The sequence below is a fragment of the Myotis nattereri genome, assembly GCF_964212035.1.
Source record: "Myotis nattereri genome assembly, chromosome: 20".
NCBI classification, from domain to species: Eukaryota; Metazoa; Chordata; class Mammalia; order Chiroptera; family Vespertilionidae; genus Myotis; species Myotis nattereri.
This window is the reverse complement of record NC_138096.1, coordinates 332,638-359,240: the sequence shown is the minus strand read 5'-3', so window position 1 is coordinate 359,240 and position 26,603 is coordinate 332,638. Positions and strand designations below refer to the sequence as shown.

The following is a 26,603-nucleotide window of genomic DNA, read 5'->3' as shown; positions in this document are numbered from 1 at the left end:
CTCACGGTGTTCTTGTAGAAATACCGGCACGGACTTGATGTTCATAAACCCAAAGACTGACACCGGCAAGGAGGAGCGCTAACGTTGTGCTGGGGGAGACAGAAGAGGAGGAGAGCGGGAGGGAGGGAGAGAGGTTTTCTCCCGTGGGAGCCGCACCAGCCCGGCCCATGCTAGGCCCTGGAACGCGGCTGCCATCACCTTCAAAGGGCAGAGAATGATCTTGGAAGAAGGGCTTCCAAAGGCTCTGGCGGCACAGTGCTTGGAGCGGAGGCTCGCGGCTGTTCTCCTCTCAGCGCCAAAGGCACCTTGCCGCCAGGCGAGAAGCAGCGCCCAGCGCCCAGCGCTCAGAGCAGGCCAGGGCTCCGTGGACATCCTGACACGGGAGCTGTTACCTGGGCAGAGCGTGCGGGCCGCTGGGGCACTTTCTTCTCCCTGAACTTCGCTGCCTTTTTGAAAAGTGCCCTGTCATCTCTTCACTTGAGTCTTTCTGCACAGTTCATGGTGAGGCGCTCTGCAGTGAGCAGTAATCTACTACGTGTCTCTATGAATCACACATTTTAACTGAAATAGCTGTCTACTTTCAAAACAAAAATTAAGAGAAGAGTGGCATTGCTTTACGGTTTTGCACATCTCTGTGGATGTCTGGATGCAATCTGTTGGGATGCGCATTCGATATGACGACGACCTGGCTCACAGAGCTGCACGTGGGAAGAGGGAGGCATGCTCCGCAGCTGCTCAGCCGTGAGGGCCCTGTCCTGGGTGCTGGACTCGAGGCCTAGGGAGCAGCTTCTTACCTGAGTGGCATGTGGGCTCTGACACCGTGTCGGGAGCTTTTCTGACTTGGTGACATTAGAACCAGAGTCTGGCTTGCACTCTGAGTGGGTCTTCCCCGGTCTGCGCGGCAGAGCACAGTGAGTGCTGGCCGGTGAACGATGGGCTTCCCTTTGCAGGCCTGCATTGACGAGAACTTCGACATGGTGAAGTTCCTGGTGGAGAACAGAGCCGACGTGAACCGGCAGGACAACGAGGGCTGGACGCCCCTGCACGCGGCGGCGTCCTGCGGCTACCTGAACATCGCCGAGTGAGTCCGCACTCTCAGGAGCTGCGCTTCGCCGACAGCGCTCTCCATCACATCACATCACAAAGGCCTTGATCAGGGAGGAGCGAGGAGGGCATATTGAGCTAATGGGCCTCTGGGTAGCTGTAAGGGTTCTCAGGGGTAATAAAGTAAATATTACTTCAGGGGTAAGTGTGAAACTAAACAGGTTTTTATTTTTTATTCTAAAATGATTTGGGCCCTGGCCGGTGTTGCTCAGGGGTTAGAGCGCCAGCCTGTGGACTGAAGGGTCTTGGGTTCAATTCCTGGTCAAGGGCACGTGCCTCAGTTGTAGGTTCGATCCCTGGCCCCGGGGCCAGAGGCAACCAACTGATGTGTCTCTTTCTAGTCGATGTTTCTCAGCCGAGAGGAAGGGCAAGTGTTGGCAGTGGGAGGGACTGAGGAAGCAGCGAGGACCTCCCGATGGTGAGAGCAGCAAAGGCCTCAGGAGCCAGCGCCTTGTAAATGACGTAAATGTCTACTGAATTGCTGAAGGCAGACATCTGACTTAGGAGGTGTTCTTTTCCTTCAAATGCTTGTGAACAGTTTGTGGAGCTCTGAGCATGATTGGGATTCTCACTGGCCCAGGAGCACCTGATCTTGTGAAAGATGAACTAGACGTGAAGTCACATGACTGGAGCCGTAACCTCGGCAGTCGCTGCCTCTGACTCTTAAGAAAATCAGTCGGCGCGTGAGCCCAGTTTCTCACACGGGCCTCATTCGGTTTCGAGTCTCATGCGTGAGGGTGAAAGCATGTGACAGGTGGTGTTAACACTTGTCTCGTCTGCACAGGTACTTCCTCAGCCATGGAGCCAGCGTGAGCATCGTCAACAGCGAAGGGGAGGTGCCCTCCGACCTGGCGGAGGAGCCGGCCATGAAGGACCTTCTTCTGGAGCAGGTGAAGAAGCAAGGTAACCGGGCTCAGACACAGCACCCAGGAGCCACGTGGTCATGGGACGGAGCCACGTGGTCACGGGACAGGGCCACCTGTGTGCGCAGAGTTCGTCGTCGGTCAGACGTCCAGTGACATGCGTCCACCCGCAGCTGGGCACGGGCGTCGGAAGTTAGCCAGGATGGCACTGGCTTTGTGGACGTGGCTCGTGGTGCCTTTCCCTCTTCCTGTTAAGCGGCCGTCACGGGGTCTGCGCTCCTTCCCTGGTGGAGCGCAGCGCCTTTCCCGGCATGACCTCGGGAGGCCAGCGCTGTCCCTCCACGTGTTTGCAGATTGCCCAGAGCCGGGCGTGTCTCATGCCGGCCCTTAGAGACCATGTGGGACTGTGGCCCCTGGCCGTGAGTGTGAGCTGTCACTGCCTCCGTGTAGCTCTGCCCGTGGACCTGGGGTGATGCTGAGTCTCCTGCCCAGAGAGGCTCTCAGGGCCTGGTGGCGGCTCCGATGTGCCCTGTGGCCTCTGTGTCTGTTCCTCGCCTGTGCCAGGGGAGGTGTGTCTGTTATTTTTACCCCGAGGATGTGGGGGAACAGAAATGCTGTCCTTGCGGAGACTGAAGGGGACGTTCTGCACAGAGACCCTAACACAGACACAGCAGCGCCTCTGGCCTTGGTGTGCTTGGGCTGAAAACCGCTTGGTGTGCCCTAGTGGGCCACCATCACAGTCTTCCTGACGCTGTCACACTGATAAGCGACTGCTGTCTCACACTTGCCATTGCTCTGCGAACGGAGGCGAATGGATGGGTGCCGGCCGGTGCTAACAGTGGCCTGTGGTGTGTTGAGAGCGTGTTTGAGTCTAAGGGTGAGTGGCCGTGGTAATGCCACGTCCTGTGTGGCTCCCACAGGGGTGGACCTGGAGCAGGCGCGGAAGGAGGAGGAGCAGCAGATGCTGCAGGACTCGAGGCAGTGGCTCAACAGCGGGAAGATCGAGGACACCAGGCAGGCTCGCTCGGGGGCCACCGCCCTGCACGTGGCAGCCGCCAAGGGCTACTCCGAGGTCCTCAGGTGCGTCAGCCACAGCCTCCATGGTCGGGAGGCGGGGACGAGCGAGACAGGCCTTGGACGCGGGGGGATGAGGGTTCCCAGGTGGCAGGTTTCTCTGTGTTGTCTCCCCGACCTGCAGTCTTCCTTACGTTTGCTGGTGTTCACCATAGACACCCAGCCCCGCCGCCCCCAGCTCCTCGCTGCCTGTGAGACGGGAGCCTGGCCGAGAGGCGGCTTTACGGGCCTCTCCCAGCTCCGGGTACAGCATCACACCCCTGCAGCCGCGCCTCTGTCACACGTCAGGCGGGACAGATTTGAGGTCGTTTGGTCTGCTGGACACAGTTCTCCGGGCTCATTGGTCTGTGATACGTTCTGGAGTGTGCGCGTCCAGCTGCAGTCGATGGCCATCCGTCTGGACAGGCGGAGTTTGGGTCCTGCCCCCTGTGTCCACATGGCTTCAGTGGCTCTCAGGATGGCGTCACGATGTCAGACGCAGCTGACGGGGTTTCTAGCTGCGGCAGTCGTGCTCTGCTCACTCCTGGAGCCATCTGGAGGCCCACGAGGTGGGGAGCGGCCGTGCTGTTTCCTCGGGAGACAGGCCCCCTGGCCCTGGGCGATTAGAGTAACGCCTGCTGTTCGTGAGGAGCCCTACGGGCACTGGGCGGGGGCGGGTGTGAGGGTCTGCAGCGAGCATGGGGTGCCCCAGAAGTGAACCGAAGCCGGTAGGTAAAGTGCCCCGAAGAGAGCCAAGCTCTCATTTGAGGGGGTCACTTCCCACCTGCAGACGTAGGAAGACTGCACGGTCGGGGAGACCACACGGAGAATCCCACTGGGAGACAGAACACCCGGGCTGGCGTCGTGGGCTTGGCTCATGAGTTAGGCTTTGGCATCTCTCAGGTGCACTCGCTCCAGACACTCCCGTAGGCGGAACACGCATGTGCTGGGGCGCCCGTGTGCCTTCGGGTGGGTCCGTGTTGCCTGTGATTGGGCCGCAGTGTGTAACCAGCTGGAGCTGTGCTGAGGGGCAGGAGAGCCTCGCCCTGTGCCTCTGGGAGGGGAACGGAATGGCGGTACACATGTCCGTCCGGGTTTCTCTCAGACTGTTGATTCAGGCTGGCTACGACCTGGACGTGCAGGACCATGACGGCTGGACGCCCCTCCACGCTGCCGCGCACTGGGGCGTGAAGGAAGCCTGCTCCATCCTGGCCGAGGCCCTCTGCAACATGGACGTCAGGAACAAGCTGGTGAGTCGGCTGGGCCCCTGTGAGGCAGCGAGACTGTGCCGGGCCTCGGAACCGCTGTCCGGAGTCCGGCCAGGGCGTGGAGACACATCGCCATGGCCATTATCAGCACAGGGTTTGCTGAGCCCGAAGCTCCAGCCGCCTTCTGCTTCCACTGATGCTGAAGCCCCTAAAACAAGCAAACAGGAGTTTGGTTGGAATAATGTTACTTGCTTTCCTGTGTCTGCAGAACTTTAGGAATTTCCTGGCAGTCCAGAGGCACGGCCCGTTAGAGAGTGGGTGTGCCCATGGGCCTCCCCATCTCCAGGTCCGGTCTCTTCTCTGGTTGGGGGTTTGGGTCCTTGGCTGTGCTGGTGTTGCCTGGAGGAGTCGTGACGTTAGGGACTTCCGAGAGCCCCTGTGGAACTTGTCGTCCAGTCAGACCACTTGGGAGCAGGCCCAGGCAGTGTCCGAATGCTGTGGGCCTTTCCTCACTGCTGACCACAAAGCGTGAGCTCTCCACAAGGCCTTGCTCTTTCTCTGTGGTGGACGAAGGCCCGGCCGCCACGTGGGCCGACGTGTCGGGAAGCAGCTGGCGCTGGGAGCAGAGGCAGGAGCGACGGCTGGAGATGGCTCTGGTGGAGTCTCGGGGCCACGCCCGTGCTTTCTCCTGGTCACGGTGCCCTCTCTCTGCCAGGGCCAGACGCCGTTCGACGTGGCTGACGAGGGCCTCGTGGAGCACCTGGAAACGCTCCAGAAGCAGCAGAGTGTGGTGAGTCCCCAGGACGCGGAGAGGCCGGGGGACGCGGAGAGGCCGGGGGACGCGGAGAGGCCGGGGGACGCGGAGAGGCCGGGGGACGCGGAGAGGCCGGGGGATGCGGAGAGGCTGAGAGATGCTGAGAGGCTGAGAGATGCTGAGAGCTGTTGGGCTGTTTCCGTCCATGCCAGGCCTCTCAGTCACTGGCTCTGGTCAGGTCTGTGTCTGGAGCGGGCGTGTTCCCTCCGGGCACTGTCAGCAGCCTGTTAGAAGGAAATAGCCCCGAAACCCTGGCTGTTAAAGTTGCCTCATCACAAGATCACCTTCAATCAGCCGGAAGGTAAAACGACAGACTAACAGCTAGCCCCGCGTTCTGGAAAAGGAGCGTGGTTTGCTCAGGTTCCCTCCTCCCCTGTGGTGTTGGTCTTGTCTTCAGGATGACAGGGCTGTTTCGAGTACTCATCTCTGCTGGTTTTTACCAAAGATCAGCCTCTTGGCTTTTCTCACTTTGCAGCTTCGGAGTGAAAAAGAGACGCGGAATAAGCTCATTGAGTCAGACCTGAACAGCAGATTGCAGGGTGGACTCTTTAAGAAGTAAGATGTTGGGAGCCCGTGGGTGTGACACACTTAGTGTGAGGATTTGCACAATAAGAAAACTTTGATTTTAGCCCAGTGACTTTTGAACATGTGGGAATGTTTGAGGGCAGGGAGGGGCGTTGATACGTGGGGAGATGCTGAGGGTGGGGGAATGAATCCACATTGTGCAGCATTTCTTGGTCCCCAGCTCAGGGGTCCCAGGTCCCAACCACCACTCCGATGGGCTGTTCTGTGAGCTCAGGAACCACCACCCCAGAGCCAGCAGGCTCCCTGGCATCATAAGCACTGAGTAACTTGTTAAATGATTTCTGTTTGCCTGCCCGGCAGCACCCAGGCCCAGGCCTCTTTCCTCTGTGTGTGAATGGCTAGAGCTCCTAAGTCACACTCCACAGCCAAACAGTAGCCTTCATGTGTCAAACAGGCCAGGACTCGGGGCGCAGACGCAGAGGAGGGTCTGAATGCCTTTCTATTGCTGTGACCCAGGCTCGTCGATGCACTCCCCCGACACCTGTGAGTGTGCTTACATAGTTGTCGTTTCTGAATGACACTCACACTGTGTTCTATGATTTAGCAAAGAGAAGATGCTGTATGAGGAAGAGACGCCCAAGTCCCATGAAACAGAGGAAGAAAGCAAGGAGTCCAGCAGCTCCAGCTCGGAGGAGGAGGGCGAAGATGAAGCGTCCGAGTCTGAGACTGAGAAGGAGGCAGGTAATGCGGATGTCCCTGCCAGGCCCTGTGTGTCCCAGTGCCAGGCGTGCACTGTCCGGCAGAGCAGGAGTCCTCAGACAGGGCGGAGAGGGGCTGAGCTGTCCCTTTGCCAGGGAGAACGCAGCGGTGGAGGCGGTGAGCTGAGCTAGAGCAGCTGCCCTGTAGTCGGGACCAGGTGCCCGAGAAGCCCTGTGTGAGGGGCCACCTCTCCGACGCTGGGTCTCAGGGAGCTCATTGGTCGGTGCCTCCTGTGTCCGTCCAGCGGGGAGACCCGTGAAGGGGAGTCTGGGTTCCCTGAGCTCGGCCCACAATGCAGGTTTAGCTGAGTTTATTTTCTTCTGGCAGCAGCTGCTAGAGATTTCATGAGTTTGAGGCCAAGCATGCCCAGCTCTGGTCTGGGTAACGGGTGAACCTGTTCTGTTAGCAGGAAAGCACATGCATGAAGATGAATTTTCACACGTGCACTTGTGCTTCCTGTGTCTTAAGCCACAGATCGGAAGCCGGAGGCTGTTGTCAACCATTCCAGCTTGGAAAGCAAGGGCTATGTCCTGGAGCAGACACCAGCCCCCGCTCAGACACCAGCCCCCTCAGCCAGGAGGGTGAGTATTGGGGATTAATTTGGATATTATGTTTCCCCCGACTGCAGTAACATACAAGGAGAAAGGCCTTTAGGATACGTTCTTGCAAAACAATAAAGATAAATGGCTGCCCTAACAAAGTAGCAGACTGGGTGCCTTTAAATTATGGTCATTCACTTCTCAGTCTGGCGGGGGCCAAGGCCAAGGTGCCAGCAGATGCAGTTCCTGGTGAGGACCCCCCTCTTGGCTCAAAGATGCCCCCTCATCTCTGGGGTCTGAGCTCCGGAGACAGGAGAGTCTGATTTGTCAGAGCAGCCCCAGGGCAGGTGTGTGGAGAGTCTGAGGCTCTTTCTGGCTCAGGGACAAAGGCAGCCTCAAGGGGAGCGTGGTGTCGGGAGAGAGGGCAGGGCACTGGCCCAGAGCCCGTGGGCCTCCCTGGACTCCAGGCGCAGAGGCAAGCGGCCCTTTCTTTCTCTTTCCTCCCCTTGTAGATCGCCAGCCTTTTTAACAAGCTGGAGGAGCCCAAAGACGAGTCGCCTTCGTCATGGCGCCTGGGACTTAGGAAGACTGGCAGCCACAACACATTGAGTGCCGTGGCCGACACCCGGGAGGCTGCGAGGGACCGGGGCTCTGCCCTCTCCCGCTCGGCGTCCAGCCCTCGCATCTCTGCTCTGCTGGACAACAGAGACAAGGTACGCCCGGGCCGGGGTAGCCGGCTCCCATGGGCTGCAGATCAGGCAGCTCACACGGAGGAAAGGCTCAGCGTCCCGCTTCCTCCTCCGTGTGGTCAGGCCGGCTCCGCAGGCCACTCGTGGGTGACGGCCACGATGCGCACGGCTCCCTCTCTCACGGTTGGCCCAGCCCTCGGAGCCCTGCCCCTCTCGGCTCGGGCGGGTGTCGGGCGGAGCAGTCCTGTGTCTCAGCTGCCGCACGTGGTTCGTGCAGCTCTTCTCTGTATCTCATCGTCCTGGCTTCCCTAGCAGCATCCTTTCTCTGCGTGTGGGTTTAACATGGAGGGGCCTTGGGAATAAGCCTTGGAGAGCCACCCTCTGTAACAGCTCCGGCTGCACGTGGGACTGAGCTGGGATGAGGTGGTGGGTGTGCTACGGGCTGTGCATCCGAGGGTTGGTCCTGTGTCTGGTCTACCCTGCGGTCACCGTCTCGTCTTGCAGGAGAGGGAGAGCAGAAGCTACCTCAGCTCCCTGGCGCCCCGGAGGCTCAGCAGCACGAGCGACGCTGAGGAGAAGGAGAACAGGTAACTGCGAGGCTGAGGCAGCCGCCTGCACAGGGCTCCTCCGGGCGGGCTCCATGGCGGGCACTGTAGCAGCCGGGCTCTGGCTTCCCAGGTGCCCGCACCCCTCACCCCGGCCACCCCAGGGCAGCACTAGCAGGAGTGCTCTTTCACAGAATTGATCAGCTCCTAGTTTGTCAGTAGGTGAAATCTCCATCCTCCTCATCAGTCACAGTGAAGGTGCCACTGAGTCTCAGGGGGCCCTGCCCTGGAACCTCTCTCAGGTGCGGTCCTCCCGGCAGCACCTGGGCACGTGTCCGAGATGCAGAGTCGGGCCCCACCCAGACCCGCTGAACTGGAAGCTTCGTTCCAACAACAGTTCAGGCGCCTCAGCTGCGTGGGAGCCTGGGAGGGGCTCTGGAGACTTAGCTCTTGTAGCAAAGGCCGGAGGTGCCCGTGTAGTCAGAACCGAGCCACAGCCTCTCTGGGCACCGTTCACTGGTGATACCAGTGCGGCCACTGCAGGCCCTGCTCTTTCCTCCTTCCCTGCGACCTCTTCCTCCTCGGTCCCCTTCCCTGCCTCCTGCTGGGGACGGGTTTGCAAAGCCTTGTAAGGGAGGAGCAGAGTCCTCATTAGGAGATGGGGAGAGGCCGTGGCCCAGGGCTTGGCCGAGTGGGTCGGCTTTGAAGTTGCGAAGGGGCAGCAGGCGTGGCTCTCGCCCTCTGCATGGAGCACAGCACAGCCGGGGCGGCAACCCTCTGCTCAGCCACACAGCACTCGGGCCCTTCCTCCCGTGCAGGTCGCGGGCAGAAGCTGGCGGTGGGCGTCACTGTGCTCTGGTTTTCTCTCTGCCTCAGAGAATCGGCTGTAAACCTGGTGAGAAGTGGCTCGTACACGCGGCAGCTGCGGAGGGATGAAGCCAAAGGGAGCGAGACGCCGCAGACCACGGCCCCTTCCACCTACGTGTCCACCTACCTGAGAAGGTACCAGGCTCGGCGGGCGGAGGCGGCTGCTCACTCTGGCCACAGGCGTGTGGCCATAACTGCATGTTTGTAGGCCAACACCACAGACATGAGTCAGGAAACGAATTCCTGTAGACTTGGTGGGAGTAACATGTGACTCATTTGAAATTAAAATTAATTACTGTTCTTAGCTGAATTAAAGTAAGCTAATTCCAGAGTCTCACCATGGACAGGCCTGGACTCACACTCTGCCTTCCGGGTCCTGTGAGGTCGCCCGGAAGTGCCCGGAGCTCTGAGCCGGCCGGCTGTCCCGTGTAAAACGACAGCCACGCTCATTGTGAGGGAGGAGGGGACCCCCAGGTGGTGAGGGGTGGGGGACAAGCTGGGTTTGTGTGGCAGCAAAGATGTTTCACATTGAAGCCTGTTAATGGAGGGACTTGAGTTGTTGTTTTCTTTTTATGACTTGAATGGCCCTCAGATCCATCCAGATGTGAGACTCGCAAGCTTGGTGCAGAGAAGGTACCTGGGCTTCTCCCCTTCTCGTCTGTATTTCCTTCTCTGCCATGATTTTCTCTGCCCTGTACCAGCCAGCCAGCAGAGCACTTTTGCCAGAGCCCTCGAGCTATAAGAGCTACTCCTGTATAGCTCTGTAAGCTATAAGATCCGGTTCTCTTGCTTACTCTGAATCTCTCTCCCACCCACACCCCTCGGCTGCCTCTGCGTGCTGCGACCCTCGCCAGCAGGTGGTTCAGGCGATTGATGGGCACCCAGACGCAGGCTTTGACCTGACACTATGTCGGGGTCAGACTTCTGCTTGATTGGGAGACTCTTGTCCACTGGGCAGTGTCAGGACTTGAGCCAGAGACAAGCAGCACGGCTCAGACACCCTGCGAGGCGGCCCAGCCTGTGCTGGCCCCTGCGCCGCCTCCCACAGACTCCCTGTCCCCAGCGTCCCCAGGCCCCACCTCTTTGTCTTCAAGGCGGAGGTGTCAGTCTAGCTGGACACGTCCTCCGTCACCGCTGCTTACGCTGCTCCCAGAGGCTGTCCTGAGAGAACAGTGTGGGCCCGGGGGGAGGAAGCTGCCGCAACCGCCGGCCGGTCGTTACTCGTGGGGGCTGGTGCTCACGATCCAGGTCCTCGGCCCAGGCTGAGGGACAGCACGGGTCTGACCCAGGTCGGAGGGCAAGCGGTGGCGGAGGAGCAAGGGCGCCTCGGGGTGGGAGCGGCTTCCTGCCGTGCGCACGTGCTGAGAGAAGACCTAGAACGTGCTTCCCATTTGGGATTTCAAAGCTTTTCTCCTCCAACCCGAAAGCCTGTTTTGGTTTTACAACATCTTAGAATCTTTTCAAAAGTGAGGAATCTTGCAGCATCTCTGTTGGCAGAGCAGGCGAGAGCAGACGCGGTCCCGGCCGTGCCGAGCTCAGCACCTTCCGGCTCGAGTCGCTCGTCTTATGGCAGAAAGCGCATCTTGCGTTCAGGAGCTCTGTGTGGTCGCCCCCTAGTCTCATTACTGCCACAGAAGGAAGTTTCTAGATGTAGCCAGGTCATTGCCACCACCGAGGTGGCTCTCGCTCACATTCGGCAGAAACAGAACCTGCCTGGTGTCGCCCACACACAACTTTGAACCCACCCAGAGGGACTTTGTCCACAGCTTCTGGAGGCTGGCCCCCTCTCTCGTCTGAAATCTCTGCTCCCACTCTCCAGGCTCTTGGTCTCACTCAGCCTCTCGAAGCTGCTTCCGTAACAGGCGGACGGGGTGGGTGCATGACCTGTGGCCTCGGGGGGTTGAGAATTGGGTTTTCTAACAAAATGACTCTCTTTCTGTGATTTCCCTTTTGGGCCTCCCCCACCATGTTCTCTCTCTGGCTGCACATGGCCTGTCCTCCACATTCCTCCCTCCTTGGGTGACTGGCAGGCCTGCTTGCTGCTGTGGCCAGCGCTGGCTGGTCCTTCCTCCTCCCGCGCCCTCTGTCCTGCCTTCCTCTGGTGACGGGAGGAGGTGCTGGGCTGGGGGCGGCTTGTCCTGAGGAACGTGATGTGTGTGTTTTTCAGTGCTTCCCTTGCACAGTAGTGGCCCCACACGTCCCTCCTTTCAGCCAATTGCAGTTCATCTCCTGCTGCCTCGCCCATTACCTGGCTCCGCACCTGTCGGGCAGCAGGTGGCGCCGCTTCTCCTTGCCCCGCGCCTGGCAGTGCGGACGCTGTGCACCTGCGCCCATCGCAGGTAAGGCTTCTGGAGCCACTCGGTCACGTCATCACAGCGGACGCCTCTGGATGCGTGAGAGACGTGGGCCAAAGAGGCCTGTCCCTCAGAAGCTGCGTGAACTGCGACAGGGCTGTCACTCGGTGAGGCTGCCTTTGCTGTGACGTCACCTGTCAGCCTGTTGAACAGTCGCCACTGTGTGCTCTGTGCTGGGGTTTGGCACCCACGGACTGACTGCTTCCACCTCATCACCTACCAGTCGTGGCTGCAGCTAAGGGCCCCACATGTGGTAAATCTCACACCGAACCCCCGCTTCCTGTGACTTCAGTTCTTAGGAGGGGCTCTTCCACTCACCTTCCTGGAAGGTGGCACAGCCCAGACCAGGAGCGCTAGCTCTTGCTGCAAAGGCCTGCAGCCTCCCGAACATCCCAGCCAGCCAGTGTTGCTGGAACCTCCGCGGGAAGGGGAAGTGTGTGTGGTCTGAACTCGGTTCCAGGGAGACGGGGGGGGGGGAGCGGGGGGCATCCTGGGTTCTGGGTCATCTGAGGGCAGCGGACAGGTCACTGAGAGCACAGAGAACCTCAGTGTGGCTGTGCCTGGGGTGCAGTCCCCTGTGGTCAGGACCCTGTTTACTTCGGGTCTGGCAAAGGGACTCTTTTCTAGGGTCTTGCTTCTCCAGCCGACACAAGGACAAGGGGAATGTTAGTGGTGGCGTTGCTGCTCAGGACACGCCGGCTGGTGCGTGACGGGCATTGTTAGTGACCAGCTTCCCCCTAAAACCAGTGGGACCATCTGTTTGCCAGGAGGGGGGGCTTATGATGGATTATTTAGAACAGCACTGCGTCGTCATGGAGACGTTTAGCGGGTCGTCGCAGTGACGCGTTTGTACAGGCATCGTAAGCACTGTCTTCGCGAGGAAGAGACTGGAGCGCGGGGAGACTTGGGAAAGTGGGTTTTAAGCGGCACCTTGCTGCCCCCACTCCTCCCAGGCTCTGTCGGTCAGCGGGGAGAGGACAGTGGACAGGGCGAGGCACTAGCCACCACAGCCACAGGGGTCACTGTCCTCTGTGAAGAGCCCCCCAGAGCATGAAAGGGTCGTCTCGCTTTATAGAGGAGGACCAGACACCAAAGCCCACTCATCCGCCAGGTCACAGCGCGGCGGGGCCACGCGGTCTGCGCCCAGTCTGTCCGTCTCGGGGTCCTGTCTGCTGCACTGTCTGTTTCCGTGGAGTTCTTACCCTGGGCCCATCCTAGGTGTCTGCGCACAGTGTTTCCTTGAAGCGTCACGCGACCCTGAGTGTGAAGGTACATGACCCCCATTTCACAGCTGACGGTTGGAGAGCTTACGTTGGCAGAGATGCAGCCCCGTTGCCCGAGGCCTCGGCTCGTCTCTCTGAGCTCTCCCGCTCTCTGTGAAATTCACCACGTTTCACAGTAGCCGCGGGAGTTCTGGCCCACGATGTGCCGTGGTGAAGTCCTGGCCATCTCTGCAGCGTGGGCTGCAGGGAAACCACACGGTACCGACCCGAGGAGGCCTGCGGGTCAGGTTTGGGTCAGCGTGACTTCACTGGCCCTTCTGTCGACATCTCGAGGCCGGAGGGCTTGCCTGCCTCCGAATGCTCCCTGTGTCTTCTGGCCCCACGAGAGCTGTCTGCTCTGTGTCCGCGTCTAGGCGCCGCGTGAGACCTTAGGGTCTGATTTGTTTTGCGCTTGTTCTGACCGTGGCCGTTGGACAGTGAGCTCCAGCTGCTCACAGCGCGCCTGGTCATCGCGAGGAGGCGAAGCAGAACGGCCCTTAGCAGCCCTGATGCTCATGCTTGTTCTGTCTCTGGGAGTCGGTTTTGGATGTTACCCCAGCAACGGGCTGTGATTCACCACTGGCGGCTTTTTGGGGGGAGAGCCGGTGGTTGGACTCGCTCTTTGCTGAGAAACAAAGATCTTGTTTTGTGTAAATGGCGGTAATTGCAGGCTGTGCATCTAGAGCCCTGCTCGTTTTGTTCTGATTCTCAGTGCAGTTGTGGACAGACAGGCAGGCATTTGGCTCCTGGAAAGAGCGCAGCTGCTGGCTGCGGGAGGGAGGGTGACCGTCCTGGGGCTGCAGTTGGCACAGCCCCCGGCGTGGTCCCCGTCCAGACTGGGGGCTCGGGCAGAGGTAGCAGGCGTCTCTGCACAGCCGAGGGGACGTCCCATCCAGGCTGAGGTGTGCGGGGCTGGAGGAGACGAGTGAGGACCGCAGAGCCGTGTCCGGGGGTGGAGCGGCCGCCTCCGTGCGTAGGGACCAGGCGGTGTGCGGGGTCATTAAAGCTCCTGCCCAGGCTTCTCTTCGCCTGCTGCCAGAGCGAAGTTTTTTAAAAAATTTAATCTCGAGCAAAGAAAACATTTTCATAAAACAGCCCTCCTCAACAGAGGCGGTCCAACTGAATTGCTCACACTGTCCTCAGACCCAAGGGCTCAGAGCTAAACACCAGCAGCAGACAGCATCCAAGCAAGAAGCTGCTCGGCACGGCCTGTCTCGCGCCGGCTCTGCTGGTGGCGCCCGCGCCTGAACGCCCTCTGCTATCCCTCTGGTTTCAGGGCTCCTCACAGGTCCCCGGCCGACTCCACAGCGGAGAAAGCAGACAGCGTCTCCTCGAGCACCCCTCTGTGTGTGATCACCAACCGCCCCCCGCCCAGCACTGCCAACGGCGTCACCACTGCCTCTGTGCTGTCCACGCCTGGGCCGGACTCCTCCGTGGACGCCAGGGAGAGACGGAGGTGCGTCACGGGCCGGGCTCGTTGGGTTCTCCCGGGGGGGGGGGGTGCGGGGGGACGTCTTCCCAGGCTCACACGTTGATGAAAGCAGGCCTTTCCATTACAGTTTGGGTTTTGGGTTTGTCAGGAGGATTTCGGTGGAGATCTGCATTGTTTCTGACTGTTTAAGAGAGACGCCTGTTCTGTCAGGGCGACAGTGCTCCCCTTCTGTCTGTCTGTCTGTCTGTCTGAGGTCGTGGCAGGCAGTGTCCCGCTCTGTGAGGGGGAGCCTGACCCGGGACCGGCTGCTCTGCTCAGGGTTGTCCACAGGGACTCTGGCGGCTCAGAAAGGCAGTGAGGGCATCAGAGGCTCAGAGGTCGAGGGCTGTCAAGTTTGATTCATTGGACAGGAATCGGAGCAGGAATGGGTGACAGCAGGATGGTGACTGCCGCGCGCAGGTTCTGGGGTGTCTCTGCCTGGAGGTGGTCTCACCGACACGGGGAGATGTAAGGTAGGAGGGAGCGGGGTCGGGGCTCAGGGTCCTGGGGAGATGTGACCAGGAGGACGGCCAGTCTTCCCTCGAGGGGGGCGCTCCACTTGGGAGTTTCAGACCCACCTAAACCTAAACTGAGGCCCCGGTCATCCCTGTCTTCAGACTAGAAAATGCGTGCATATCAGAGGAAGATTTTATTTTGTGAGTGTGTATTTGTGCAAAACAAGCCAGAGACTCTTTCCGACGAGACACAACCAATCCAGGTGTCTGGGTGTTTGTCATAAAGGCGGCTCTGAAACCCGTCATGAGAAGAAACGGGAGGGGTGCTAATTGAGCTGGAGAATTCTGGGGACCAGGGGGCAGTGCCTGAGAGGCAGCGCTCAGGGCGAGGCCAGGCGGAGGCAGGACGAGCATCCGGGCAGAAGGTGCGGTCAGCACCGGGTGGGAAGGAAGTGGAAGGCGCTGCCGAGGCCTGGATCGCTGGGGGTAGGCAGGGGGCGGACGGTGCAGCCGGCTCACAGCCAGCTCCACAGCCAGCTCCACGTTGCGCCTGGAGGAGCCGTGCTGACAGCTTTATAGACACAGTTCACGTACCGTACAATTTACCCCTGACGTGCACAGCTCAGCGGTTTCCAGTGTGTGCACGGATCTGTGCAGCCGCCACCAGTCAGTGTGTGAACACGCTCGTTCCAGAAAGAAACCCCAGACCTCAGCGCTCACCCTCACCCCATCCAAGGAGACTGAGCAGGCGTCTGGGAGAGGCAGCTCCCCTGTCAGTGAGTGATGCTGGGGGCGGGTCTAGGAACAGGAAGTTCAGGGGCCGCACTCAGGACACCTGAGCAGGCCTTGTGTGAAATAGATTAGATGAAGGAAAAGGCATTTTTGCGCCAGATAAATGTGTGAAAGTCGGTCACACAAGTTTAACGGGCGACTCAGAGCTGCCGATCGGTCCTCTTGGTGTGGAAGGGATGCGGGGGTAGAATTTGCAGCATTTTCCAAGTTTCTGCATCTGTGGAGTCGTTCTGTTTTATCACGGACATCAAGGCCAGGTTCCACTGGGTGTGCATTGGCGACTACAGCAAGCACGGCGGGAGCCTGCCTTGCAGACGGGTGCCCTGCCGGGACTGAACTTCTCTCCCAGCTGCAGGGACCTGGGTGTGTCAGCTCGTTTGAGTTCATCCAATCAGACATATCATTTAAGCTGTTACAGAATTAAAGCTGTTTAATTTCTCCCTCTAGACAAACATGAAAGGGAAAAAAATCACATGTTTTGAAAACAGCTAACGTTTCCTTCTAAAAGAGCTGGCGGGTGCCGTCTGGGGAAGCTTGCACTGGGGTCGCGGCGAGGCCTGGTGCACGAGTCCAGTTGGAAGCATGAATAGCCTTTGGGATAAATTGGGCTTTAGAACTGGCCTGTGGACAGGTCTCTCAGAGGTGATGACCGGAGCAGGCGGGCTGGGCGGGTGTGACGGTGACCTGCACAACCGGCTGCTTCTCCGAGAACCTGTGTTCCAGCGGCCGGGGGGTGTGCACACCCGGTGGCTAGCACCAGCCTCCCTGTGCACCCCATTCTTCCCCTGGGGCGAGCTGCAGCTGGGCCACTAGTGGGCGGAGCCAGAGCCAAAGGGGTGCCTGGGACACCACAGGGCAAGCGTGGGAGTGGCCGCCCTGGGCTGTTCTGAGGGATGTGGGCAACTTGTATTTTCTTTTTTCCTCCTGCCTTCCCCAGAGCTGCAGAGTGAGAAAGTGTGACCACGGTGGTGCGGGGGGGGGGGGGGGGGGGGGCCGCAGGAGTGCGAACAGCGCGCTCTAGGGACGACAGTCTCTTGTGACGTGAGTCTGTGAGCGGCCGTCAACCCTGAGGAGTAAACAGTCCATCTAGATGCAAGGTTTGCAGGATTCTGGGTCATTTATGATTTTGCTGCAGAAGCTCAGGGCAGGACTTGTACAACAGTTCTCTCTCTAAAGGGCACAGTTTTGGATTTACAAAGTCCCTTTTTCACGCTGAAAAGCTCGCATGGGCTCATGCATCCTTGTTACACGTCACACGATGGAGGGGTAGGAGTTAGGTCTTCCTCCTCACGGAGCTCACCAACCATTTCCTCCCCGAGATTTAACACTTTGAGTGCCAACCAATATCCTAGGCACTAGGCTAAAATTGCCAAGGCATTTTTGCTGATTTTACAGCAGTTTAGGAAAAAAATTATGAATCGCAAGTAAATGAAGTTACATATTCAAAAACTTAAGGAAACCTTTACTACAATGACATATTTAGCAATATCATCATCACTAATAAAAGCAGACTTAGAACTAAACGCCATTTCGAAGCTTTGATAGCGCTCCCGGCACTCTAGGGGTTAAGGATGAGGGTTTGGGTTGGTGGCCTTGGGCCCCAGGTACTGAAATTCCTGCCACGCACCCTGTCCCAGCGCCCTATCCCAGCGCTCCCAGAGCAGCAGCCATCTGAGAGGGGCCCTCTGAGAGGGCGGGTGGCTGGCAGAGCCCTGCGGGACAGGGACGCAGCCAGGTGGCAGCTGTCACAGTGGACTGGCCTGGTTTTCCAAAGCTCCAAGTTTTCCTTAGCAACAAAGCGTAAACAGCCCTGGGGCTAATATTAGACTCTGAGTGCGGCCTCTGACCCTCTCCCTCTGCTGCTGCTCTGCTGGCTCCTCTGCCGGCTCCTCCGCCCCCACCCCCTGCCTCCCACCACCTCGCCCTCCCTGAGTCCTATCTCTTCCTTTTTATGGGTGCCCTTCCCTTTCTTCATAGAAACGACCCACAGTTTTTCTGCACAAGAAGGTGAATGGTTTTTCTTGTCCCAAACAGCCCCCCTGCGACCGCTTTGCGGGGTGGGATTCGGCCAGGTCTGGCTCGAGTCTCACAGGCCATGTGGCGGCCTTCTCGGGGCCGGGGGTCTCTGAGCTCCGTGCTCATTCCCGCTGGGGTGACGTGTCAGCAGAGTAACGGCCTCGTCCTGGGAAGGTTGGAAATGGAGGCCGTGAAACCTTGAGTCATGGTTTTTAAAAGCCATTTGACTCATCTCTGTCCCCAGGCTAAAGACAGGCAGTTGTCAATTCATAAAGGGCTCCAAAGAGAGGCCCTCCAGTCTCTGTCAATTATTGTTGCAAAATGAGCCTTTTCTGCCCTGAGGGACTGCAGCACTGCCCACTCCCACGTCCTCCACTGACAGAACCGTCCTTCCTGCACAGAGGTTGCAGGGGTGGGGGGCGCGGTTAGCAGCCGCCAGTGCGTTTTCTCCCGTGTTCCCCTCCTGGGGTCTGGTTGTCATGTGACTCGTCACCAGGCGCCTATCGGCTGTGTAGAGGGTGCGTGTGGTTCCTGCGGGGGGTGTGGCCAGGCTCTGCTGTCATGTAGCCGGGCACTCGTGGTGCCTAGCAGTGGTGCCAGTGCTCGGGGGCGTTTCCCGGCTGACATCTCAGGAAGGCTTGTGGTTGCCCTCCCTGCATGCATGTGGCCACACAGAACACAGCGTGTCCAAATAAGCCACTGTCAGGTGAGGGGATGAGGGGAGCTGTGAGCTGTGTGCGCTGTGGCTGCAGTGACGACGTTCTGTCCGTAGAGATGTCCTGCGGGCCTGAGTCTAAGACAGGAGGCGGGAGTGACTGCTGGTGCCTCGGGGTGAAGAACATGATTGAAAATGGATTGTGTGACGATTGCATCACATGGATTTACTGAACAGGCCACTGAGTGTGCGCTCCGTGGTGTGTGGATGATCGCAGCACAGCGGTTGGTGCCTCTGGTGCCCGGGACCCAGGAAACAGGCCACGGCGATGCCAGCTGGGTCACTACAGTGAGGTGCAAGGTCTTGACTAAAAGTCTGTCATCTTCCCGGATTTCTGTTGCTCAGCACAACTACTGACACAGGAACTCACCTCATTTCCCCATCACGGTGTGTTCATCACACAGGTCCTCCCACCGGCCAGCATTCGGGCGTGGGGCATCACAGGTCCTCCCACCGGCCAGCATTCGGGCGTGGGGGCTTACAAGTGCCCCCTGCACAGGACTCCCGCACCCAGAGGGAGGCCAGACCCCGTGTCTCCAGCTTCTGGCTCTGTCCCCGCTCCCAGCACCTCAGGGAGCCAGCGGTCACCTGACCCCTGCTGCTCAGGGTCCTTATCAGGCCCTGTTTATGGTTAGTCTCCTTCTGATAAGGCGATTCTTTTTTCAGAGTGTGAGTGTGGCAGCACCGGGAGGGACCGGAGCTGTGTGCCCTCACTCAGCCCTCTCCCAGTCGGGTGTCCGGTGTAGCACAGGGCAGTCGCTGTGACAGCCCCATCAGCAGGCTGTGCTCCTGGGGAAGGACAGCCGGGTGGCCCCTGTTTGCTGATCGGGCTCTGGGCGAGCTGCTGCCCAGGTGCAGCCAAGGAAGGAGCTGGTTGTCAGGAAACCTGAGGGCAGGAGGGTGCTCTGTGCTCCGGGGAGGGACCGGGACGCCTCGCTCCTCGGGCTGAGCCGAGCCGCCGCCGGGCTCTGCTTACAGCGTGACATCCAGGTACTGTTTCTGCTCGGTCCTTGGTTCTTCCTGATGGTCCTTCGGAAGCGGTTTGGTTGCAGATGAGTGGGGGTCGGGGGGGGGGGGGTGCGGCTGGGGAGGGGCGGAGGAGCAGGGGCAAGAACAGGTCGCCAGCCAGAAGGGTGTGGAGCTGCTCCGGAGCCTGTAGTGCCCCTGACGAACCTGAACGTGTGCCCGACTGGAGCGCCCCAGGGGGTCAGGGCCTCAGTGCTTCTAGGAGGAGACGGGGTCGGTCATGTGGCCCGAACGTCAGGTGGCAGTACACGGGGCGGCTATATTACCTGCCTTTTATGTTACATCAGCGGTTCTCAACCTGGGGGTCGCGACACCTTTGAGGGTCAAACGACCCTTTCACAGGGGTCGCCTAAGACCATCCTGCATATCAGATATTTACATGACGATTCATAACAGTAGCAACATCACAGTGATGAAGTAGCAACGGAAATAATTGTATGGTTGGGGGTCACAACATGAGGAATTATATTTAAAGGGCCAGAAGGTTGAGAACCACTGTGTTACGTGATGATGTGTGTGCCGAGTAAATGAAGGTGCTTGGGGCAGGAGGTTGCTGGGTAGTCGGGGCAGGACGGAGATGCTGGTGCAGGAGGAGGAAGGCCGGCTCCAGGTGCGGCAGGGAGCTGTCGGCGAGAGGCCGGCGCTGGGTCTGGGTGCAAGCTGTCTGCTTACGGCGGACTGCCGTACGGGAGAGTGGAGGTGAGTGTCTCCCGTGCGTGTGAGATGGACGATCTGACTGGGGTTGGATGTTCCGAGGACGAATTTCCAGGCAGAATTCACAGTCCTGCTGGGTCATCCCAGCCCACGGCTCTGAGGCTGGAGCTCACTCCCCCACCCCCCCCACCCCACCCCCCCCCGTGTCTGCAGCTGCGCACCAGGGAGAAAGCTTGGGGCATGGTTACAGGGGCCCTCTGGTCACGCCGAGGCCTGTCACCCCTCTGCTGAGCACGGTCCTGTGCACACGAGACCCCTGCACCCCGCCCCACTGCACCAGGGCGCCCCCCGGGTGCTGTTGCTGCTCTGCTCTTGGAGGTGTGACTGATGCACATGAAGCTTCCTGCGGGTGCTCCTTTATTGTGTCTCTTCCACCGCGGAGCCTTCACAAGCTGCTGGAATAAATGCTGCTGCAGGCCGTGGTCGCGTGTGCAGTGCCCGTGTGTCCAGCAGATGGCAGCAGAGGGGCGCGTGCACAGGTGAGGTTCAGGGGCAGAGTGAGGGTCCCGCACTGTGGGGCGCTTCTTCCTGTGAGGCTTCTCCCGGGCCCGTGACACCTTCTCCTCCAGCTCACTCTGTCCTTCCTGTTTGTGTCCCTTCAGTGTCGGTCCCAGGCCTCCCTCGTCTTCACAGGCCCTTCCCTCCGCAGGGGTCAGTGTCCCCCGTCCCTGTCTCCGCCGCTTGGAGCGTGGCTGCTGGGAGCTGTGGCCACAGCCACTTCTGGGCACTATTTCCCTTCCCTCATTTCCTCGTCTGAAAAGGGCAAGTTTGCTGTGTGTAAATTACACCCCAGGAAAGCTTGACTTAGAACGAAGGTGCCACTGCGTCTTAATTACAGGAATGTGAGTCACCCGGGGTGGGGTGTGGGCGGGAAGATAACAAGCTGTTTCAGAGGCCTCTCGGAGGGGCGGGGGGCCCAGCTGGGAGGGACCCTGGAACAGCAGAGTCTGGGGCAGAGCGCTGCTCTGGGGAGAGGACAGGTGTCACCTGACGGCGAAGGTGAGTGTTCAGGACAGGTCCCCGGGTCTGGGCGCTTCCTGCCCCCCGTGTGCCTTGCCTTCCTCACAACCGGAGGCGCCGCCGCCTTTTCCCTGGGTTCCCTCCCTCAGGCTGGGCACAGCCTGCAGCGTCTCACCCGCTGGGACACCACGTATGTCTCAGGTGTCTCATGCTGTCTGGTCAGTGCTCTGTCGTTAACATCGTTTGTTACCGTTACAAGTTTTAGCTGCACAAGGTCCAGCCTAAGTTCAAAGTTGTCCAAGAAGCAAACAGGTGTCGTGTCCGTCCCCCCCCCCCCCCCTCGCGCAGGGCCTGTGGGGCCAGTCCCTGTCTTTCCAGGCACGTGACCCTGGGCAGCGTCAGTGTTTGCGAGTCTAAGGAAGACGAAGTCGTCCCTCCTGTCTTAGTTTGCATTTCACGATTATTAGTGGAAATAAACGTTTTCTCTTACATTCACAGGCTTTGGAGTTTCCTATTTTGTGAATTTCCTGATTGTGCTTTGCTGATTTTTTTCAGTTGGGTTTTTTCACTCTTTTTTAAATTGCTGTAAGTTCTTTACATGTTCAAGAGACTAATACTCCCCAACTTGGGTATCTTTTGGATTCATTTTGTCTTGTAACGTCTGTGTAGTATTCTATAATGGATCTTCCGTCATTTATTTAATTATTCTCCGTACTGTTTGAGAATTGGGTTATTTCCAGGACTTTCTTGTTTAAAAGAAAACAAACTGGCGCTGGTGCTGAGTCTGACCTGGCCTGGCTGTGGTCAGTGAGCAGTGCAGGGCCGTTGGCTGGCCCAGCTGGTCCAGCCTGTGGGTGTGAAATTAATCAGCTCTCACCGGCCTTTGGGCTGGAGTCAGCCATGGCTGGTCCGGGACTCACTGTACGTGATCTGCACAACGAAGGCCGTGCCGTCAGTGGCAGTGGCTCTGGCACTTGAGGCTGGAGTGTTTTAAGGGTGCAAACGTCCAGAAGGACACGAATTCAGGATGACAGTACTTTCTAGGTCGTCGCAGACACGCCAGACTCCCGGTCTGTACAGAGCAGTGTCCCCTGAGCCGTGGCGTGCTGCTGAGCCCAGAGCAGGGTCTGCAGGCTTTCTCCGTAGCGCTGTGGCCCGGGGCCTTGCCCTTTGGTTTTGTGTCGAGTAGGAGCTGTTGAGTGGCTGCACAGCCTGAAATGCTGACTCTGTGCTGGTTCTTTCTGACCCGCCCTCACCACTCAGTCGCCAGCGAGGCGGGATCTGCCCCCATGGCCCACGGGGACGGGCAGCCTGAGGGCCGCCCAAGGGCAGGTGGAACCGTGTCCAGGACTCCTCCCCAAGCTGCGTCCTGCGTCTTCCTCACTGCGCGCCCCGCCTTCCCCGCGAACGGGAGTATTGATCGGACAGTGATGAAATAGCATCTCATGCAGTGTGTTTGGGAACTGTTACCGGCACTGGCTCTGCTGAGCCCAGGATCTGCCTTCCTGCCCCCCCAACCCCCACCTCCTGCTCTGCGGCAGCTTTGCGCTCACAGGCCTGGCGTCCGGCTGGGTGGCAGCCACCAGCACACCAGCAATCGGGTGCCCAGGGAGTGGGTGCCGAGGCTGCGTCTTCCCCACAGCCACGCACCTCTCTGGCCATCCACCCCATGCGTCTTTGACCTTCCCGCCGCCATGCAGGCCTGCGCAAGGAGGTACGTCTGTGGTCGAGGCAGAGGGAAGTGGGCGCCCGGGGGAGGCAGCTGGTCTGGTGCTGCCCCTGTCGGTGTCTCAGGTGGGAGCCAGCACCGCCTCCTCAGCCTGTGACAGTGTAGAGGCTCCGAGGAGCATGGTGGGAAGGGCGGCTGTGTCCTGAGGAGTCGCTTCAGCTGCTTTCAGCGTCACTGGCAGGCTGCCTGCATGTGGTTCGTGGGAGACGAGATGGGTCCAGGGTTGGGGTCGTATAAGTGGGTTCTCGGGCTGTGCCGTCCAGTGTGGGAGCGTAGCCATGTGGAGCTGTCGAGGCTTAAATTAATGTAAAACCAAGCTTCTCCATCCCACCGGCTGCGTGTGAGTGACAGTGACCATCTCGCTGGACGGCAGGTGCCAGGCCTGCTGGAGTGTGTCTCCCGGAGGAGCGGCCGCAGAGTGTGTGAGCGGCCCCCGTGGAGGACAAGCCGACTGTGCAGAACCCGGTGCCTGGGCCTCGCTGCGGTGAACCCCTCGCTGCACAGGGCAGCCGCTCCCTTCTGTGGGGACGCTTAGGGTCTGCTGGCCTCTGCACCTGTCCCATCCTCAGTGCAGCCACCACCCTGGGTGCTGCCCCAGGACTGGCCTCGGTTAAAGCTGGACGCCTGGGCCTTTTGACCCCCTGCACCCACTGCCCACTCGCCACCTGCCTCTGGCACCCACCACTCTGCTCTCTGTGTCTGCACTTGGGGCGTCTAGATTCCATGTGAAAGTGAGATGGACGACTCGTCTCTCTGACGGTGTCACTACCCGATGCCCTCAGGTCCCTCCATGTAGCAAACGGCTGGGTTTCCTTCTCCTTACGGCTGAGCAATGTCTCACTGTGTCTGTGCCCCATCTTTAGTGCTTTTGTTTCCTTCGGATAAATGCCTAGAAGTGGGATTGCAGGGTCCAAAGGCAGTTCTGTTTTTGATTTTTTGAGGAAAGTCCGTATTTTTTCCACAGAGGCTGCACCAGTCTGCATTCCCACCAGCATCACACAGGGCCCCCTTTTCTCCACGTCCTCGCCGGCACTTGTTGCTGTTGGGTTACTGATGACACCATTCGGACAGGCGTGAGGTGGCCCTCACTGTGGTTTGATTTGCATTTCCCTGGTGGCGAGTGGCCTTCAGCACCGTCCCTGTGGGCATCTGTACATCTTCTTTGGATAAAGGTCTCTTTAATCCTCTGCCCATTTTGTGATCAGATCACCAAACAGAAATGTGAATAGGCCTGAGTGTAGTAAAGAAATGGAGCCCCTCTTCCAGACCTTTCCAGATGCTTCACTGGTGACCTCTCAGTGAGCTAAGGAGGACAGACCCCAGTCTTACACACGTCCGCACAGAGCAGATGAGGAGCCCTCCTCTCAGCTCGCCCAGCGTCGCTGCAGAGCGGGCCATCACAGCGGGGGCGCTGCGGTCTCTCACGGGACGTGGGGGAGAGCCCTAAACTAAAAGACCGCGTCCCAAGGATTCAGTGCTGCTTTGTGCCCGGTGTCCCCACAGCCTCTGCCGCTCCCGCCTTCGCTCTTTGCAGGTGGGACCCACTTGAGGGTGCGGACGCGTCGTCTTCCTGAGGACGGGCTGGGCAGACCCTCACTGCGTCCATCCCTCCGCAGGTCGTACCTGACGCCCGTCCGCGATGAGGAAGCCGAGTCTCTGAGGAAAGCACGCTCCAGGCAGGCCCGGCAGACGCGGAGGTCGACGCAGGTGGGTGTGGCCTCCTTTCCTGTCCTTGGCGACCCTAGGGCCCCCACTAGGGACTGGCGAGCGCAGGGCTGTCACTGACCATGCAGCGCCGCTGCCTGGCAGGGAGGAGCAGCGAGGCTCGGCCATCCTCGGGGACAGGGCTCTGCACACTCAGGTTGGCTTTACGTGTGCTGGAGATGGTCCGTGCTGAGGGCCTCGTTCGGAGCTGGGATGTGGGGTCCTGGTCAGGCTGGCCCCTCTCTGATCTGTCCTCTCTCCCCAGGGAGTGACCCTGACAGACCTGCAGGAGGCAGAGAGGACCTTCAGCCGGTCTCGGGCAGAGCGGCAGGCTCAGGACCAGCCTGGCCAGAAGCTGGGTACCGAAGGGCTGGAGGGCCGCGCCGAGAGGCATGAGACGTCCACACTCCCCTCCAAGGACACCGGGGAAGGCCGCCAGCCCTGGGGCCGGGGTCAGGAGGAAGAGGTGAGCTCGTGAGGCCGCAGGCCTGTGCTGGCGGTTGGGTGGAGCTTCATCCTGAGGCCCTTATCCTTCTATTTCATTCCAAAGTTGGGAGTTTTCTCCAGCATCAGGGCTGCCTGTGCCGTGGCCAGGCCGTCACTATCTCCTTTCCGGCAATCAACTAGCTTTAGCTACTTCCTGAGCATCTACTACTGGTGACCCTCTTGGTGTAGAAAAGCCCATCCCAGCAAGCCCGCTGTGCATGCCCTTTGGTGGGGCTGGACTCTAACGTCTCCCTGTGGCTGGCCCCCAGCCTGCGTGCCGTCGCCTGAGGGGTGCAGCTCAGCCAGACAAGCCCACCACCGCCGTGTCCCCGACCACCTCGAGACCCACCCTCTACACCAGCTCCCACCTGCTGCGGACGAGCGGGCCGGCAGCCTCTGACGCTGAGAGCTCAGAGGCCAAGGACATGGACAGAGACGGTGCGTAGAGCTCCCGGAAATGCAGCTTCTGGGGAGTTTCCCGACAGCGTCCTCGGGCCGCACCTTGGGTCCTGGTGCTCACTCCTCTCTCCCCTGCAGAGAGCGAAGAGGCAGGTGTGGACGACCCGTGCGCCGGTGGGCTGTCCGTCCGGGAGCGGAGGCGGCCCCGGGAGCGGCGGAGGGGCACGGGCATCAGCTTCTGGACGAATGACGTAAGTGGACGGTCTGCTGGCACCTGTCCCAGCACCTGGTCGCCCTTCGTGCTGAGGTCAGAGGCCCACCCATGGCCCCAAGGTGCAGGTGGCAGGAAGTGTCTGTGGGACAGAAAGGAGAGGGAACTTGTGTGGGACTCGTGAGGGTGTTCCTGGGGGCCCAGTGCCTGGAGCAGCGCCAGGCACATAGTAGGTAGTCACGACGGGTGATGCGTGGAAACCACTGTTTGCAGCCTGGAAGCTAGCCCAGCCCTCGGCGTCCCCATGCCCCAGAGCCGTGCCGCCTGGACCTCCTCTCAGGGATGGCACCACGGGAAGTAACCAGTCCCTCCGCTCAGCCTCGCTCTTTTGGAGGAAAAAGGAAGGGATCATAAAAAACATGTTGAGGAAGGAAAAAGATACAAAACAAGTTGAGTCTGGCATTGCACAAATGCAGACCCCGTCCGGAGCTTTAAGTTGCTCCCCTCTCACTCCTCCTCGCACCGCCCCCCCCCCCCCCCCGCTCCATCACTGGGGTTTTAAGAGTCAGACCCCTGGTTCCCAACATCTCCTTTGAAATTAGCTGAGCCGTTCGGTGGGGAAGAAAGGGCAGTGTCATTTGTAGAACTGTGCTCTAGGGAGATGCTCACAGCCGTGGGGCTGTGGGCTGACTGTCGACAGGGGAGATGCGGTCTGTGGTCTCAGAGTTCTTCCCAGCTGTGGCAGCAGGACGTCCCGAGCCCCCCAGACTGTGTGTCGGGTCATTGATGGCTGACCCTCCTGCTCCCAAGGCGTCTGTGACGGTGACCTTGTTTTCCTACTCTTTCCTTTTCAGGAGGAGGAAGCTGATGGCTCTGAAGAGGTGAAGGAAGCGAGGGTAAGTGACAGCCAGTGAGGGTGGCCCTGGGCCTGCTCACACGCACACCTCACGCAGGAGGCCAGGCCACGCAGAGCCGGCCACGGGCGAGGGAGAGACGGCGTCCTCGGGCGCAGGCAGGGTCGGTGCTGTGACGCCGTGAACAGTCTCCCCCGCTTCCCGCCTCCTGCGATGGGCAGCAGCTGCAGGCTGCCTCCCGCCCTCTCCTGATGGCGCCCCTGGGGCATCTCTGAGTCTTTAGCTGGGAGTGGAGATGGCACTGGCACTGCGTCTGTTTGTCACCAGCATTTGGATGTGGAGAGGGGCTCTGGCTGGAGGCTGCCTCTGCTCCCGGTTGCATCACTGTAGGGCACGAGGCGTGGTGCTGAGACGGGGGAGACTTTGCTTAGTTTGCCTCGTGCCTGGTGTGGCCAAGGCCTGTCCCCATGGGTCGCTTCAGGAGCCAGT

The 26,603-nt window shown here is 59.6% G+C and overlaps 1 protein-coding gene across 1 annotated transcript in view; it reads left to right on the top strand.

The window, feature by feature from the left end:
* Positions 1 to 26,603, top strand: part of PPP1R12B (protein phosphatase 1 regulatory subunit 12B) — a gene marked incomplete at its 5' end in the record, with an annotated part of 64,170 nt that overhangs the window by 13,401 nt on the left and 24,166 nt on the right. Inside the window, 17 exons of the mRNA XM_081114546.1 lie at positions 951 to 1,081; positions 1,889 to 2,007; positions 2,888 to 3,047; positions 4,126 to 4,270; positions 4,944 to 5,018; positions 5,518 to 5,597; positions 6,172 to 6,308; positions 6,795 to 6,907; positions 7,378 to 7,578; positions 8,059 to 8,141; positions 8,976 to 9,101; positions 13,859 to 14,038; positions 24,077 to 24,167; positions 24,430 to 24,630; positions 24,920 to 25,088; positions 25,188 to 25,300; positions 26,115 to 26,156. Of these exons, the coding sequence (XP_080970672.1) occupies positions 951 to 1,081; positions 1,889 to 2,007; positions 2,888 to 3,047; positions 4,126 to 4,270; positions 4,944 to 5,018; positions 5,518 to 5,597; positions 6,172 to 6,308; positions 6,795 to 6,907; positions 7,378 to 7,578; positions 8,059 to 8,141; positions 8,976 to 9,101; positions 13,859 to 14,038; positions 24,077 to 24,167; positions 24,430 to 24,630; positions 24,920 to 25,088; positions 25,188 to 25,300; positions 26,115 to 26,156 (2,166 nt within the window). The remainder of the gene's footprint in view (positions 1 to 950; positions 1,082 to 1,888; positions 2,008 to 2,887; positions 3,048 to 4,125; positions 4,271 to 4,943; positions 5,019 to 5,517; positions 5,598 to 6,171; positions 6,309 to 6,794; positions 6,908 to 7,377; positions 7,579 to 8,058; positions 8,142 to 8,975; positions 9,102 to 13,858; positions 14,039 to 24,076; positions 24,168 to 24,429; positions 24,631 to 24,919; positions 25,089 to 25,187; positions 25,301 to 26,114; positions 26,157 to 26,603) is intronic.